Source organism: Lynx rufus, unplaced genomic scaffold, assembly GCF_022079265.1.
Source record: "Lynx rufus isolate CCGP_SWC_20201006 ecotype Redwood Valley unplaced genomic scaffold, mLynRuf1.p SCAF_1, whole genome shotgun sequence".
NCBI classification, from domain to species: Eukaryota; Metazoa; Chordata; class Mammalia; order Carnivora; family Felidae; genus Lynx; species Lynx rufus.
The window spans coordinates 2,086,125-2,101,617 of record NW_025814823.1 but is presented as its reverse complement, the minus strand read 5'-3'; the positions used below and the strand labels follow the sequence as shown (position 1 = coordinate 2,101,617).

The 15,493-nt window shown below is 45.9% G+C and overlaps 1 protein-coding gene across 1 annotated transcript; it reads right to left on the bottom strand.

Moving 5' to 3' along the window:
* Positions 1 to 6,168: 6,168 nt before the first annotated feature.
* SAP18 (Sin3A associated protein 18) lies at positions 6,169 to 12,223 on the bottom strand. The gene is made up of 4 exons (XM_047077651.1): positions 12,091 to 12,223; positions 11,799 to 11,908; positions 6,832 to 6,954; positions 6,169 to 6,572 (listed from the first exon to the last, which is right to left on the bottom strand). The coding sequence occupies exons 1-4, from the start codon at positions 12,217 to 12,219 to the stop codon at positions 6,416 to 6,418; spliced, it is 519 nt and encodes a 172-aa protein (XP_046933607.1). The 5' UTR covers positions 12,220 to 12,223; the 3' UTR covers positions 6,169 to 6,415.
* Between the last annotated feature and the right edge of the window lie 3,270 nt (positions 12,224 to 15,493).

Here is a 15,493-nt window from a genome sequence, read left to right as displayed (position 1 = left end):
TCCACTCCATCCACCACGTGGCTGCTGACCCTCTCAGCGTTCCCTCTCTCCAGCTTGGCCACCCAGCACACCCCGAGCCTCTATGTGGAAGGTTTTGAGGACTCTTCCTGGGCAAGGTGCCCTTCTGTGGACTGTCACCTGGGACCCCAGGAGGCAGGGACCCTTGTCTCTTGAGCCCTCTGATAGCTTCAGGCCTCCCTGTCCAAGCCCAGGAAGTAGTTCTAAGTTCATGCAAGTAATGCTGGCGAACTCCAGATTACAACCAGAGGGAAAAGAAGGGCCTGTCCTCTGTGGACACCAGTTAAAATGGAGAAGCAGCAGTTTGCAAGTATCTTGACAAGGTGCTTCAGTGTCCCAAACCTACTAACCTTCAAAGGCTTAGGTTTGGGAAATTTGACGCAGGAAAGATTACCCGATCCTCTTTTATGCCTGTGCCTCGGAAGTCCAATGTGAAGACCCGTCCCACTGTGCTCTTTTCATCCTGTTAGAAGATCATCCCTAAAACAACACTTGATGATTCTTTGTTCTAGGAATTACTATGTGGTTATAACTTAATTTTTGTTAAATGTAGTGTAACAATTATCTGCAAGTTTTTCAGTTTTATTTTTCAAGGGAAAGCTCTGGTCAATTTTATATATGACTCCCGAATTGCTGTCAAGCTCTTGTTGGCGGTTTTCTGGAGCTACACGCACATCGATCGAAGAGCAGATGAGACGCCGAAGGAGGGAGGGGTGGACTCGAAGCATATTCGGGACTCGAGCCTGGGGTTCCCCTAATTTTGGAAGACGGAAAGAGGCGGAGCAATCTAGCAAAGGAGGTCGAGAAGAGGCCAGTGAAGGCAGAAAATATTTCACAGAGAGTGATCAACTCTACCAATATTGCTGAGGATCCGAGTGAAAAGACAGAAGCGACCACTGGGCTTCGCGAAACAGGTCGTTGACGGCACTAGTTTTTTGTTTTTTACGTTTGTTTTTGAGAGAGCGTGAGCGGGGCAGAGAGGGAGGCACAGAATCCGAGGCAGGCTCCAGGCCCCCAGCTGTCAGCACCGAGCCGGACACACAGTTCAAACCCGTGAACCGTGAGATCATGACCTGAGCCAAAGTTGGATGCTCAACCCACTGAGCCACCCAGGAGCCCCCGACAGCGCTAACATTGACGGGGACCCAGGGAAGGAAGTTCGCAGTGGACTGGAGAGAGGGTGGGGGTGAGAAGCCTCAAGGTGTCTTAAGATGCGAAATAAAGACCGAAGTAAGCGTTTCCGGTCGCCTGCTTTTTTCGCGGCGGCCCCTCGACTTCCATTTGCCAGAAACTTCTCCCCCCGACCCTTTCCACTCTTCCCCCATGGCCCTAGTTCCCGTTACTTCGCGCTGCGATGCTTCCAGCTTATTAAGCTCCGAGGGTTAGGATCCGGCAAGCCTGTCTCCTGGCTTAAAACCCTTCAGTGTCCCCCTGTGCTTTCGAAATGAAACCCAAGATCTCTGAGGCGGCCTCCGCGGCCCTATGCGATCTGACCTTGGGCCACTTCTCCCTCCGCTCGCAGCGCGTGCTCTCGCCGCACGGGCCAACTCGCCTTTTCCGCCCCTTCCTGCCGCGGGGCCCCACACACACTGCTCTCGAAGGAACTTTCCCCGGCCGCCCCGCTTAGCGAATGCCCTCCCGTGGCTGCAGGTTCCGCCTCAGTCCGCCCACCGCCGGCCTTTAAGGGGAAACGGCATTCCAGGTTTCCCGGAAGAACTCACAGCCGAGCTCCGGGCGCCACGGAGCAGCGTCGCAGCCCCGGGCCACAGCGGCCGGCGCCGGGCCTTCGGGGAACCGCCGGTGAACAAAACCGCGCGCCCATTGCCTCGACGTGCCGAGACGCACGGCCGCGGCTGCCAGCCGCCATCTTCTCACCGCGAAGGGGACGGAGCCCCGGCCGGAGAGCGCGAGTCGAGGGGTGACAGCGCCGAGCCCGATCTTCCGGCCGGGCCTGCAGCCGGCCAGCTCCGGCCTGGGGCCTTTCGGTTAAATGCTTCACAAGCTCCTCTGCCTCGCTGGCTGGAGTTTCCCGGCCGTTTCAGAGGCGTTTGGGGCGATCTGCCTCAGGTCTCGGGGTAAATGTCACTCTCTCCCCGGTCCCGGAGGCCCTCCCGCCTGGTTCTTTCTGACACCGCATTTTCACCCTTCACGACGGACGGCAGAGTTTGTGGTATGTTTGGGTGTACGTTTTTGTCGCTACGAACGGACCGCGAGCTCGAAGACGGCAAGGACCTTGGTTGCTTTTGTTCCTCATGTAGACACCCAGCAACTTAAGCTACTGAAACAGTGGTAACGTCTTACTCTGCGAGGCACAGTTCTAAACACGTGAACCAATTTAATTCTTGGATCAACTCCTACGAAGGATCGAGTACTCTCATGCCAACTTGCACATGAGTAAACCGTGGCTCTAGTGCCTGACTTTCCTTTGCCAGGTCCCGCGTCCCAGCCCAGATCCCGCTTCCAATTCTTTCTGCTGGCCTAACATCTCTGGACGTGTTCCCTCCCCTTTGCCCTCTGCCGCTACTGCGATTCGCACCTAAATTACCGCAGTGGCATCAGACATTTCCTTTGTATCTACTCCAGCCACCAGGCACTTCAGCGCCTACCTCCTCACATCCGCGCCTTTGCCCTTGCCAGATCCCACATGGGGAACAGAAATCCGACCCAGCTGCCCTTAGGAGCTGGACAAGCTCCAGTGCCATTTTCAGCAGTGATTCCCTTCGTCGTGACACCTTCCGACCCACCTGTTACCAGTTACACTTCCGTGACTAGACTGGAAGACTTTTTAAAATTTTTTTTATTTTTATTTTTGAAGGAGAGAGAGAGAGAGAGAGAGACACAGAGTGTGAACGGGGGAGGGGCAGAGAGAGAGGGAGACAGAATCGGAATTGGACTCCAGGCTCCGAGCGCTCAGCACGGAGTCCGACGCGGGGCTCGACCTCACAAACCGAGCTGTGAGATCGTGACCGGAGCCGGAGCCAGATGCTCAACTGACTCGGCTGCCAGGCACCCCTAGACTGGAAGACTCTCTAAGGATCCGTATGTGGCTCAGGTTTATTGGTGTACTGCCAGGCCCAGGCACCTGCTATCCGACGGGCACTCGTTACGTGTATTTTGTCCCGGCAAAGTACTGAGAAGCACGAGGGGAGCTGAAGTAATCAGGAACGGCACAGATTCCAACAACTCCCAACAGGGCCTCTACAATTTACAGGTGCAAAAAATGCCTCGGGAGGTTCACCTCATTCACAATTGAAATTGCTTTAATTTCATCAACTCCCATCTGAACTTTTCTTAGGAGCTGCTAGCCTGGACAGGAAATTCCGACAACCGAAGGCACAAAACAAGGGGCCACAAATGCTTTTTTTCTTCTTCCTTAGTAAACAGCACTTTAACTGAATATTCACCATGACGCACACTCAGCAGCATTTCATTGGCTCCTCCCCACAACTCAAGGTTGGTTTTGTGATAACACCTTTCTATAATAAATTCTGCATAACATTCCCAGGATCATGATTTCTGTTTAACAAAATTATTTTCTTAGTATTTAGTATTAAAATTGCTTTTTAGGCTTGAGCTTATTCCCCTGCCAGGGATTACGGGGGGGGGGGGGGGTGGAATCCCTGAGAAACAGACTTCCTTCGGGTTTGGTTCCACTGCGGGCTCCAAGAAACTACAGCTATCGGCAAAACCACCCACAGTCAAGCAGCAAAATACAAATCGGAACACACGGACCCCATCCGGCTGCCCTGAAACACTCGGCTGGGAGCTCTGGTTTCACTCACGATGGGTGGCTTGGTTTGTACAAACACTGAAACCGGTCTACATACTCCAGACGACTGGCCCCTGGGAGAAACCAGTTGTGGCGGGGAGATTTCCTGCAGGAAGCAGCCCTGCAACGTGAGTGGGAGCCAGGCTGCAGAGGTGAGAATGAAAGAAACCGCCAAAGAACCCTACTTGGGGGAACGTACGTTTCAGCTTTTGCTGGGTACCTGGGTGCGCGTGCCCCACAGCGGTGCCCGCTTGAAGCAGGCCCCCACCTGATCGCTAGATGGAACCACGGTCTCCGTAGCTTGGCTGTCAAGGTTCAGTGAGGAAACGCAGTCAAGTTCCTCGTGCCGGGCACAGCCCAGCACTGACTGTAATTCTGAGAAGCTGTTTCCGGGTGCTGCCTCCTCAGTTTCCCCAAAACCAAGTCTGGAATTCGTGTCTGATTGAATAGAAAGAGGCAGGCTAAGTTCAGCTCTTTATTTAAGAATAACAGCGCTTAAATTTTAGAATTTTCAACCTAAGCTAACAGTTTAATAGCTCTCTCTCCCCCTCACAGGCCTGCGCGTGCTCACACACACGTGCACACCACTGTCTCAAACGTCACCTGAGCCAGGGATCACTATGGATAGGACGGTCCCAGTCGTGTTTCGTAAAACCTAAATAGAATGTAATGGCGAGACTCTCTACTGAACATCTGGTAAATACCTCAAAATGCCAAGTTCACATACACTGTGAGGAAACTGGCAAGTTATTACAGGCAACACGTGAACTACAACACATACTCCAAAGGGAAAATTTCAACTCCAAAATACCCTAAGAGCAAGCGAGGCAGTCAGGATGCTACGCACTGAGCACGGTGCTGTCACGGTGACCATTTATTTCTATTTTGTATTTAAGGAAGCGGCTCAGTTACTTACCCAAAGCCATACTTACCAAAGCCAAACGTAAACAAGGACTAAGTACAAGTCTTCTGATTCTTAGCATTATAGTCAGTAATAAGTTCATTAGATAGTCCTTAACTGTACTTTCGGTGGAAGACCGCAATCTTTAAAGGGAAAATTCCACGTTGGAACCAAGCAAATAAACCACTTTAAAACTACTAAGACAATAACCTGGAATTACAGGAGAGCCCTCACTGCGGTTCACATCATGGGAAACACTGTCTTACGAAGGTCCTGAATTTAGTTCCTGCTTTTGCCGTCTGCACAGTAAATCAGTTTCTTCCCACACACAGGAAGGGACCATGGCTCTTCTTCTCAAAAAAAAAAAAAAAAAAAAAAAAAAGGTTGAAATTACTTTTATGACCTCCAGAACTCAAGTCCATCTAGTCTGAATGAATACAGAATCTAAGAGTTTGGAGTAAACTTCAGAGAAGAGGCCCGAGATTAGATCTAAGCTCCAAGCTGTCACATTTAAAAGGCTGCTTCTGTGTGTACAAAACGACTGCAGTCGGACTCTGAAATCCACTGCCAGCACCTCGTCCTTCATTCTGGAATATACGCCTTCCATTTCCTCCCGTAATCCACTAACATAATTTAGGCTTATTCCACAGCGGCCACATGGTCCATACACTTCAAGACGGGAACAAGAGTGCCACGGAAGACCGGTTCCAGTTGTGACTAAACTCGACCTTACGGAAAACAGGTAGGATTTACGGTCGCTTACAGGTCAGGCCTTTGCAGACACTTAATCCTGTGTGCCATCATCCCTCTTTTACAAACACACACAGATTCAAGCAACGGGTCCGCGGCTGCGGAGCTCCTGGTGCAACCAGATTGCGTCATCCCAGCCGGTCTTTGGCATCCCGCTCGCGGACCCTCCAACCACATACTCATACGCAAGCCCGTTCCCCCCCACCGTCAACGGGACGTGAGAGTATCTCCTACTCGTTCCACTGGGCCTCCTCCCTGGCTCTGCTCCCAGGTCTCAAGATTCTGCTTTCATCCCTCCCTCCATTTTCAGATCTTCAAGGGAAACCTTTCCACCCTCACCTAAGTTCTCACCCTGATTTCCTCGCTAGTGGTTCCTGTCTTCAAAATGCCTATTCTCCCCATTTTTAAAACAGAAAACGCCCCGTGGCACCCATCCTCCTCTAACTTATGTCACCGTACCTTGATTCAGACGGCGCGATCTCTTCCAGCACACATGGCTTCTTCAACTCGCCTCGGCTGGTGCTCCCGCAAGACGCCTCCGCCAGCCACCTCACCCTAGTTCTACCTGCACGGAGCGGCCGGGCCACGAGCTCACACTCTATTTCGTGCGATACCACGGCTGTGTCACTCTGCCCCACTCGGGCTTCAACACAACCTCCTCCACTACTCGGCATAAACCCCAAATGCTAATTAAACCCTGTTCCCATCGCCATGAACTTTCACACTCCGGTTGATTGCACACATGTATTTGACAATACAGTTTTACATCGGATGCTAAGAGCACTTTTCTTCATCATTTTATGGAAGGACCGGAAACATGGACGTTCTGTTAATACCCAACACAGCCAAATCTAATTCCTAAGGAGACGCATTACAATTCGTTTAGAGTTTAAAGGCTTAATGGCAATGACGAGGGGAGGAAAAAGTTTATTTTACATAACTGAACGAAAAATAATTCAAGGAATAGTAAATAAAATTTAATATGGTCTCATGCGCCCTGAAGGAGGCGGTGCCCGATTTGGAGGGGTGATTGCTATGTCCAGATAGTCTCCTATTTGGAACTTCTGCGACTGCAGGGTCATGGAGTCATCAGTCCCCTTCCTCCCAGACATGGTGCTGCCAATCTCCTTTACTCTGCAGAAAAGGAGACCAACTGTTAATGGATCACAGACCAACGAAGCTAAATATGCAAAGTAAACACTGGACTGGATTCGCTCCATTATCTTATGGCACAGTTATAAATTAATTACTACATTAAGCTGAACCAGACGTTAAGATACTATAAATTTATTTTCTGCCCAATAGGAGGCTCATTAAAAGGGGTTATCCCTATCAATTAAAACATATCAAAGCCAAAAAGATTACAGGAATTAAAAAATTAAAAGTTACCTACCGATAGCCAGGCCTTTTAGGATCTGTAAAAACAATTGCAAAATTGAAGTGTGTGCCCTTCTTTCTAGCTTCTGGGTAGACTTCTTTTACTAAACTAGTCAGTTCTTTCAAAGTTGCATCCATCCTGAATTTTTTTTAAAAAAACATTACATTTGATTAATCAACAATATAACAGTAATATAGCAAGGATATTGACATATAATGAGTTAATTATGTGTGTCTGGATTGTGACCTGTTAGAATTGAGGCTGTCAAGGTCTTATACTTATTATTTTTTTTAGGATTTTATTTTTAAGCATTCTCAAAACACACAACGCAGGGCTCAAACTCAGAACCCTGAGATCAGGAGTCACAAGCTCTACCGACGGAGTCAGCCGGGCCCCCTATACTTAATTTTAAAGCGGCTAATACTATTTGCCCCATAAACGCCCCTTACCAGCCTCAACGATTGAAATTTTGATGAACTAAAGTCAGACTTTTAGTGCCAAAAGGGACTTTAAGGGATTACACCTGCTATCTTTCATTGCTATGTAACGTCTTTCTGGGCTAGTGATTTACCTCCTTAAGAATAACTAATCCAAATTAACCTAAACACTTAAAATAACTGTATTTCCTTGTTTCTAAAGCATACATACTTTTCCACATTTTATCATGTCTAAAGTTGAAATGCATCTTAGACTCAATGACAGGAAAGCATTTTTGTAAAGATGTAATGTTTTTTCTTTCTAAGATGGAATCTTAAGAGTTCTATAGATGACGGAGCCAGAAGGCCAATGAAACATGAAATTTTCTTTAGACTAAGCAGAGGCTCCTTTGACAATACATATTCTTGCCCTGAAACGATGTGAACTCAGAACTTACTGGATGATGCGGAACTGAAACAACTTTGCCTATAAGGTGCTATAAAATGAAACAAGGACACCAGACACTCTTCAAAAGCATCACCCCCAGAACAATGCCCTTGCCCTCTTACCACTGGAACTACCAAGACCCACTCAGCCGCTCAGGTCATAAACCTAAAAGCACTGTTAAGTTCTTCCCATCTCTGTTGTTTCTACCTCCTAAACACAGATCGAATCGTCTTCTCCACTCCCCACCACCACTGCCCTATTTCCACCTCATTACGGAACTCCGTATATGTTGCCTTCAACTCCTCTCCATCTTGGTTTTTAAATGTTTCTGTATAAAACTTCTGTCACACAAGTGACAGCTGTTCCCACCTCCAGGGGAGGAGTCCAACCACGTGGAGGATGGCACAGAGCACACGTGTGCCTTCCAGCAGGAGCAGCAGGCCCAGGATGTCAACCTACTGCATGTTGTGTGGGTACTGGGGTTGCCCAGACGGACCCGACTCACACAGACCACGGAGGGAACGATGCTGTACTCGCACAGAGAAAAGACAGCACAAGACGGGCTTGAGAGTGCGGGTCCCTCAGCGCCAGCAGGTCTCGCCCTGGAGCTGATGCACCGACAGTCTGCACGCACCCTTCCTGTGCTGCAGGTAAAGGACCCCTGGGAACAGACACTGCAGTGGGGCCGGTCAGGTGCCAGACAACGGCACATCAAACCCAGAACAGGGAAAGGTACTGCCAAAGAGACACGTCCAGCACAGGCTGTGAGGGTTCTTATCTCTTTGGGGAAAACAAACGAACAAACAAGTAAAAAGGCTCCAGGCCCAGGACACTCTTATGCAGCCACGCAAGGATGGGGCGAGAAGCTGCGCGTGACTGCCTTTCTCCACTTGACACACTTTACAGAGGAGGAAAAGCTGCATGCACGAATGCAGTAAATTATATCCCAAATCTCACCCACCAGAAATGACCAGTGATGTTAACACCACTGTAGGCATCTTCTTGTACACATACACAATGAGGCAGAAAAAAAAAACCTTGAAGATTATCAAGCACATTATACTTGACATGTATTATGAAGTTATAATTCAAAAATATAATTCATTCTTCAAATATTATACGTATTTTTAACGAAATTCACCATTGAATTTAACAGAAGAAAAAACAAGTAAAATAGAAGGAATTACAAAATTTCAGATAAAGAGTCACACTGCTACCCTCCTATCACCTCCTAATTTTGTAGCTTTTTTTCTTTTTTAACGGTCAGAGTTCTACTCTATTCTGCAACAACTCCCCTGCCTGTTTTAACTTTGTCCCCATGAAGTCTGAGATCAAGCTGATTTTTTAATCAGTCTTGGAGGTGACCTTTTTTTTCACCTGATGTTAATTATTCCCTGGCACACCTTATATACTAATGCTGTGCACCACAAAGAGTTCTTTCTTCCTTTCTAAAAATACTTCCCATACTGTCATCTTGTCCTAACGAACTGAGGGAATCTGGTTTACATCCGTTATCAGTTCTGACAGTAAATCTCCTACAAGCTTCCAACCTGCCGACGACCGTCTCCCTAAACTAATAGCTGGGAATGCCAAGCGTTGCTTTCTGACCACCAGTCCGAAGCTTGAGTGCACGGATGAAGAAAGAGCTCTCTTGGGAAGAGACTTTGCTGTGTGACTGTAAGAGTCAGTTTTATGCGTCAATGTGGGAAAGCTACAGCCCCAGTTATTCAATCAAACACTAATGTAGGTGTTGCTATAAGGTATTCTGTGTATGTGATGAAAGTCTATAACCAGTTGGCTTTAAATTAAGGAGATTATCCCAGATAATCTGAGTAAGCTTCATTCAGTCAATCAGAGTAGGCCTGATTCAATCAGTTGAAAGGCCTTAAGAACAGACGGGAGGCTTCCCTGAATAAGAAATCCAGGCTGCTGTGGGCAGTTTTAGCTCCTGCTCAAGTTCCAGCCTGGCCCTTCCTGCTAGCTCGCCCTACAGATGGGGATCTTGGTACCTAGGCGGTCTCCATAATTATGTGAACCAAAGCCCTTCATGCAGATCTCCTGCTGGTTCGGTTTTTCTGACCGAACCCTGATACAGCTTACCTAACTACTTCTCTTTCAATAACCTGTTTAATGACCATACAAGCACAGGAGATTTACCACTCCCGTGGCATCTGGCTTATTATTATTACCCCAACTCCATACAGTGCCCTGAACTTCGGCACATTCAGTTTGCTTCTGCTAGGGTCTTCTGGACTGCACTCTTCTTTCTTAGACTTATCTTAGGGCTGCCTATTTAGTCCCTCAGTCTACTTGTACAAATCAAGAAGTCCCAAGATTTATTCACTCATCTTCCTTCAGTACTGCTCTTAGGCAGAGGGGGCAGGGCTCTGTGCTACTATGACACCAACTACTCAGCCTTTCAGAATCTGTCTTTGGCCGTCACTTTGAGATACAACATGGGTGGTCTTTCCTTATTTGGTTGTACTTTAAGGACAGGACAGTCTAGGGCAGAATTTTTTTGTAACTTTTCTTCTGGATTAGGAGCAGAAGGTCTTTGGTAAAATCTCACTCTGCCATCTTCACCCTGAAGTATACTTAGTATTTCTTCACGGGCTTTCTCCGCTAGACTCAGCTTCCTGTAGGAAACCGTGATACCTTCTTTACTTCATACCCTCAGAATCTAAGCATAGCACCTGGCAAACAGGAACTCTTATTTGTTGGAAGAAGCATACACTTTCATCTCTGAATAGAGATTTTCATCAACCCTTTAGTAACAGTTCTTCCCTGTAAGTTAAATCAATCTCCCCGGAACTTTTATCCTGGAATGATGCTGAACTGGAAGCACACTACAGGGTACCTCCAAAAAGACAAATAAGGTCCCAATGTTTCAAGAATCAAGTTGTACTGTGCTGAGCTCACAGTTTAAAATTACATACCCTTCCAGGACTATAAAATGGTGCGGCTGCTGTGAAAAAGGTTGGTGGTTCCTCAAAAAGTTAAACATATAACTGTACGTTCCAGCAGTCCCATTTCTAGGTATATACCCAAAAGAATTGAAAGCAGGGATTAAACAGATCCAGGTCCATAGCAGCATTATTCACAAAAGCCAAAAAATGGAAACTCAAGCGCCTACCAGAAGATAAGTGGACAAAATGTGGTATATCCTACAAGGAAGTATTATTCGGCCATAAAAAGAGAACGAAATATCACGCTAAGTGAAATAAGGCAAACACAACAAACACTGTTATGAGTCCACTTGTTTAAGATATCTAGAATAGGCAAATTCATACAGACTACCAGGGCGAAGAAAGGAATGGAGAGTTACTGCTTATTAGGTGTAGAACTTCTGTTGGGGGAAATGAAAAAGCTTTACTAACAGGTTAAGAGTTGCACAATGTGAATATAGCTGATGCAACGGAGCCCTTACGGTGGCAAATGTAACGCTACATATATCTTTATCACAATAAAGGCACCGTTTTAAGAGTTATTAACCTTTTTCTGCTACTAAACAGCCATTATGATGTGAAACTAAGGAAATACGTGCAGCACTAAAGAGAAGTCTGCAGTATGTACCGGCCCTGGACAGACTTGGGGGTATGGAAGGTACCCACCCATGAGAGAAATATTCAGGGGCAGGTCTTTACTGAACACGCATCACAATCTTTTCCATCAAGCACCAGATCAAAAATCAACCTGTTTTTTCTTTGTTTTTTTTTTTTTTTAAACGCATGGCACCTAAGGATTAATATCACACATAAATGCTCTCGAGGATAAATATCCCATGACTTCCCTTTATCCCATGACCATGAGCCCCTTAAAGAAGGCCGCCGCATTTTCTTTACGTATTATTTCTGTACCCAGCAGCCACAACAAGCGACAGCAATCTTGGGTCTGTCAATTCTTCACAACTCAAAAAAGTTTGAACCTTAAACGTGTTACAAGACAGGCCCCTTTTACCTACCAGGTAAAACCTCCAACTTTCTGAGAGCCGGGCCCAAAGGCCCCGAGTGGAGGGGAAAAAGAGAAAACACGGAGGACACTTCTTTCCTGGCACAGGGAATTACTTCATGTCCGACCGCCCCCCAGGGCCGCGCCCCCCGCGGCCCCAGCACTCTCACCAAGTGTAGATCTGCAGTTCGCTGGACGGTACGTTTCCGCGGGAGAATTCGTCCATTCGGTGGTGGCGGCCGTTATTGGTGGTGAAAACACGCAGCAGCAGCGGGCACGTCTGGGGGCGAAAGGAGGAAGGGCAGAAGTTAAAGAAAGCGGCTGCGAGCCCAGAGCTCCCTTCCCCTCCGGAGGCGTCGCGGCCTCCGAGCCGCCCGGGGAGCTGGAATACCGCCGCCTTCGGGCACAGGCCGCGCTCTCCGCCCCGCCAGGCCCACCTCCACCTCTTTCCGGACCCCATACTTTCTCCCGATCGATCGGTTTCTCCGGCTCCTTCTTAATTTCCTCCTGGGTAACGCGCGACTCCACCGCCATCTTCCTCCTACGGCCCGCGAGACGCTCGCTCTGACCTCCGACCCCTGCAGCGAGCATGAGAACGAAGTCTCTCGCGAGGAGAAGCTCGAGGCTTTATAGAGGACCAGAGGAGGAGGGGCGGGGCGTTTGCCGGCGCAGGCGCAACTCATTGTGCGGCGCGGGAGCTCGGGTCCGGCCGCGCCTGCGTGTTGCGTCCTCAGGAAAAAGGCGGGCATTGGCGTCCGCGGGGCGGAGCTTCTGAGGGAGGCGGTGGTTCGCAGGCCGTTGGTAGCCTGGGAATTTATTACCTGAAATATTCACGGGCCAAAGAGGCCTGCGGTGGCACTTTTCGCATGCAATGAATAAGTTAACAAACGCAAAACTCTTACGAGTGGTACAGGAGGTAAGTAAGCAAAAACATGACTTTATTAGCAAAGTATCGAACTCTTTAGTAAAGGAATAACAAGTTGTGTAACACACCCTTGAACAGTAAATGCTCACGGAATAGTTGTCTGTATGGGGGAAAAGTGAAGTGAGCCATTCCCCCACCACAATAACACGATTTCGGATGGATCAAAGACTTGAAAATGAACAGCAAAACTAGAGCTTTTGGGATATAAACCATCTTCGTGACCTATGGATTGGGATACGTGATACTAACCAGAAAAGATTGATAAATCTGACTAAATTGGAAAAACAAAACAAAACCTGACCTTCAAAATTCATCATAAAGAAAGAAAAACATAAACCACAGAGTGGGAAAAAATATCTGTGATGCATGTGATTGGCAAAAACTAGTGTCCAAGATATATAAAGAATAGGACAGACATCCCAATAGAAAATGGGCAAAATAACTGAACAGGTGCTTTTAAAATGAAGAATTCCAAATGGCCAATAAACATGTAAGGTGCTCAGGAATAATTATCCAGGGAATGCATTAAAAGCATAGTAATTGGCTTGAATTGATTGGTTCGAAACAAACTACACTCACTAGCTTGGCAAAAATTAGAAACTCTGACATTTGCTGGCAGACTTAATGGGAATTCTCCGATGCTGGTGATGAATGTGTAAACTGGTATACCTACTTTGGAAAGTGGCTTAGGGTTATTTAGTAAAGTTGAATATATGTATACTTTAGATCTATAATTCCACTCCTTGGTATATGCCCTAGAGAAGATCTTGCTGAAGTGTATCCAGAGACATTACAATAATGTTCTTGGCAGTTTTGTTCATAAGAACAAAAAGCTAGAAACAACCCCAGTTCCGTCATGAGTACAATGAATCATGAGTTCAGTGAGTCACGGTATACCGTACAGCAACAAAAGTGCCGAACAGCAACGGAACACCGTATGGCAACAAAAATGAACTACAGCTACATGAAACTACAACTATGTGAAACAACAGGAATTTCACAAACATCATAGTGGCTGTATGGCATCAAAGCTAGAAGAATCTATATACTGTGTGAATCCATTTTCATAACATTCAAAAGCAGACAATACTAAACTATACTGTTCAGGATGCATCCCCAGGTGATAAAACTATAAAAAGAAAAGCAATGAACTAATCACAGAAGTCAGAATGGGAATTACCTCTAAGAAAAGAAGAGTACGGTGATGGGGGTGTGTGCAAAGAAGGTGCTTCTGAAGTATTGGCAACATTCTGTTTGTTTGTTTTTTTACCTTTATGGTGGTAACACAGTTGTTAGATTTTAAATTATTCTTTAAGCAGTATGTTTATGTTTTATACTCTTCTGTATGAATACTATATCTTGCTATTTAAAAAAAAAAAAAAAGCCCATCCCAAAAGAATGCCTATCAATTGATTAAAAAAAATTTTCAAACAGTCCGTTAGAAAAATGGGCACGAGTCATCATGGGCATTTCATAGGAGAGAAGAAACACAAATTACATGTAAACATTTGAAAAGCTGCCCAACCTCATGAATAATCATAGAAATGCACATTTGAACCACAACTACATTTTACTCAGATTGGCCAAAATGTAAAAATCTGACAACCAAGTTCTGGCAAGGATATGGAGAAAATGGAATTCTTATAGACCACTCTCATCCACTGTGGAAAGACTGGTGTTACCTAGAAAGATTGGATATATGCACGACTTAAGACCCAGGTATACCACTTGTATTTGTATACCCAGAGAAATAGTCACACGTGAGCACCAGGCAACATGTTGAACAACATTGAAACATTTATTCTTCATAACTAGAAAAAATCTGAATGTCTACCCAGAATATATTCATAAAATGAAATTTCATAAAGATCTGAAAATGAATGAATGCATCCATATGCTTATTTAAAAAATAGACTAAAAAAAGCAAGTCACAGAACAATACATACAATAGGATTCAATTTGTGGAAAGTTAAAAAATAGGAACCTTCTCTCCCCCTTCCCCCAAATGCTGTTTAGGAAAACAAACACAAAGTGGTAAAACTATAAAGAAAAGCAAGGCAGTGATTAACACTAAATTCAGGACAGTGTTACTTCTGAGTGTAAGCTAGGGTAATGCAATTTATGAAGGGCATCTAGGGAGCTTCTAATGGACTAGCTAGCATTTTCTCACTAGAGGGGTTTTGTGGCGGCTGGGGGGGGGGGTTCATTGGTCACATTGTGGCCATACGTTTTAAATACTCTTGTGTGTGTGATTTAGATCTCTGTTAAAAAAAAGTGTTTTAACTGCTTAGAGATGGGTCCTTGCATGAAGTGAATATTCAGTTTTTAAAAAGATCTTTAAATTTTCTCCCCAGTTTTATGATTCTATTTTCTTAATTTAATTTTTTTTACTTAAGCTTTTATTTTAGTTCCAGTTAACATACAGTGTCATGTTCGTTTCAGGTGTACAGTGTAGTGATTCAACACTTCCATACATCACCCAGGGCTCATCACAAATGTGCTCCTTTCTCCCCATCACTTATTTCAAAACTTCCATAGTATAAAAATATAGACACATGAGGGCACTGTAATCAATCAATTAAAGGAACAACAATGAAAGTGGGGAAATGAAGAACCTCACAACGTATTGTTGGCATTATTGGGGAGGTTTAGTTTCTTAGACGTAAGCTCTCATTTGGACCTTTCCAAATGACAGGCCCTCAGGTCCCAGTGGAACCGCAGGTATAGTTTAGAAGTTAAGGTGGATTTTCAGCATGCTTCAATCCACCTACTTGAGCTTCTAGTTCCAGCTCTGAACACAGATTATAATATTTAAGTATATGTGTCCATTCTCTTTAGAATTCACACACATGAGTATTACACTTGTAGGTATATGCCCCAAAGAATTGAAAGCAGGGACTCCAATCAGTATTTGAATACCAGTGTTCATAACAGCATTAG

What these genes read in the sequence shown, in the direction of transcription:
- SAP18 (XM_047077651.1), bottom strand. Translation starts at nt 12,219, where the DNA reads ATGCTCGCTGCAGGGGTCGGAGGTCAGAGCGAGCGTCTCGCGGGCCGT. An exon ending in AACCGATCGATCGGGAGAAA is followed by an intron (nt 11,909 to 12,090) that starts GTATGGGGTCCG and finishes TTTCGCCCCCAG; the next exon opens with ACGTGCCCGCTGCTGCTGCG. An exon ending in GAACTGCAGATCTACACTTG is followed by an intron (nt 6,955 to 11,798) that starts GTGAGAGTGCTG and finishes AAAAAAATTCAG; the next exon opens with GATGGATGCAACTTTGAAAG.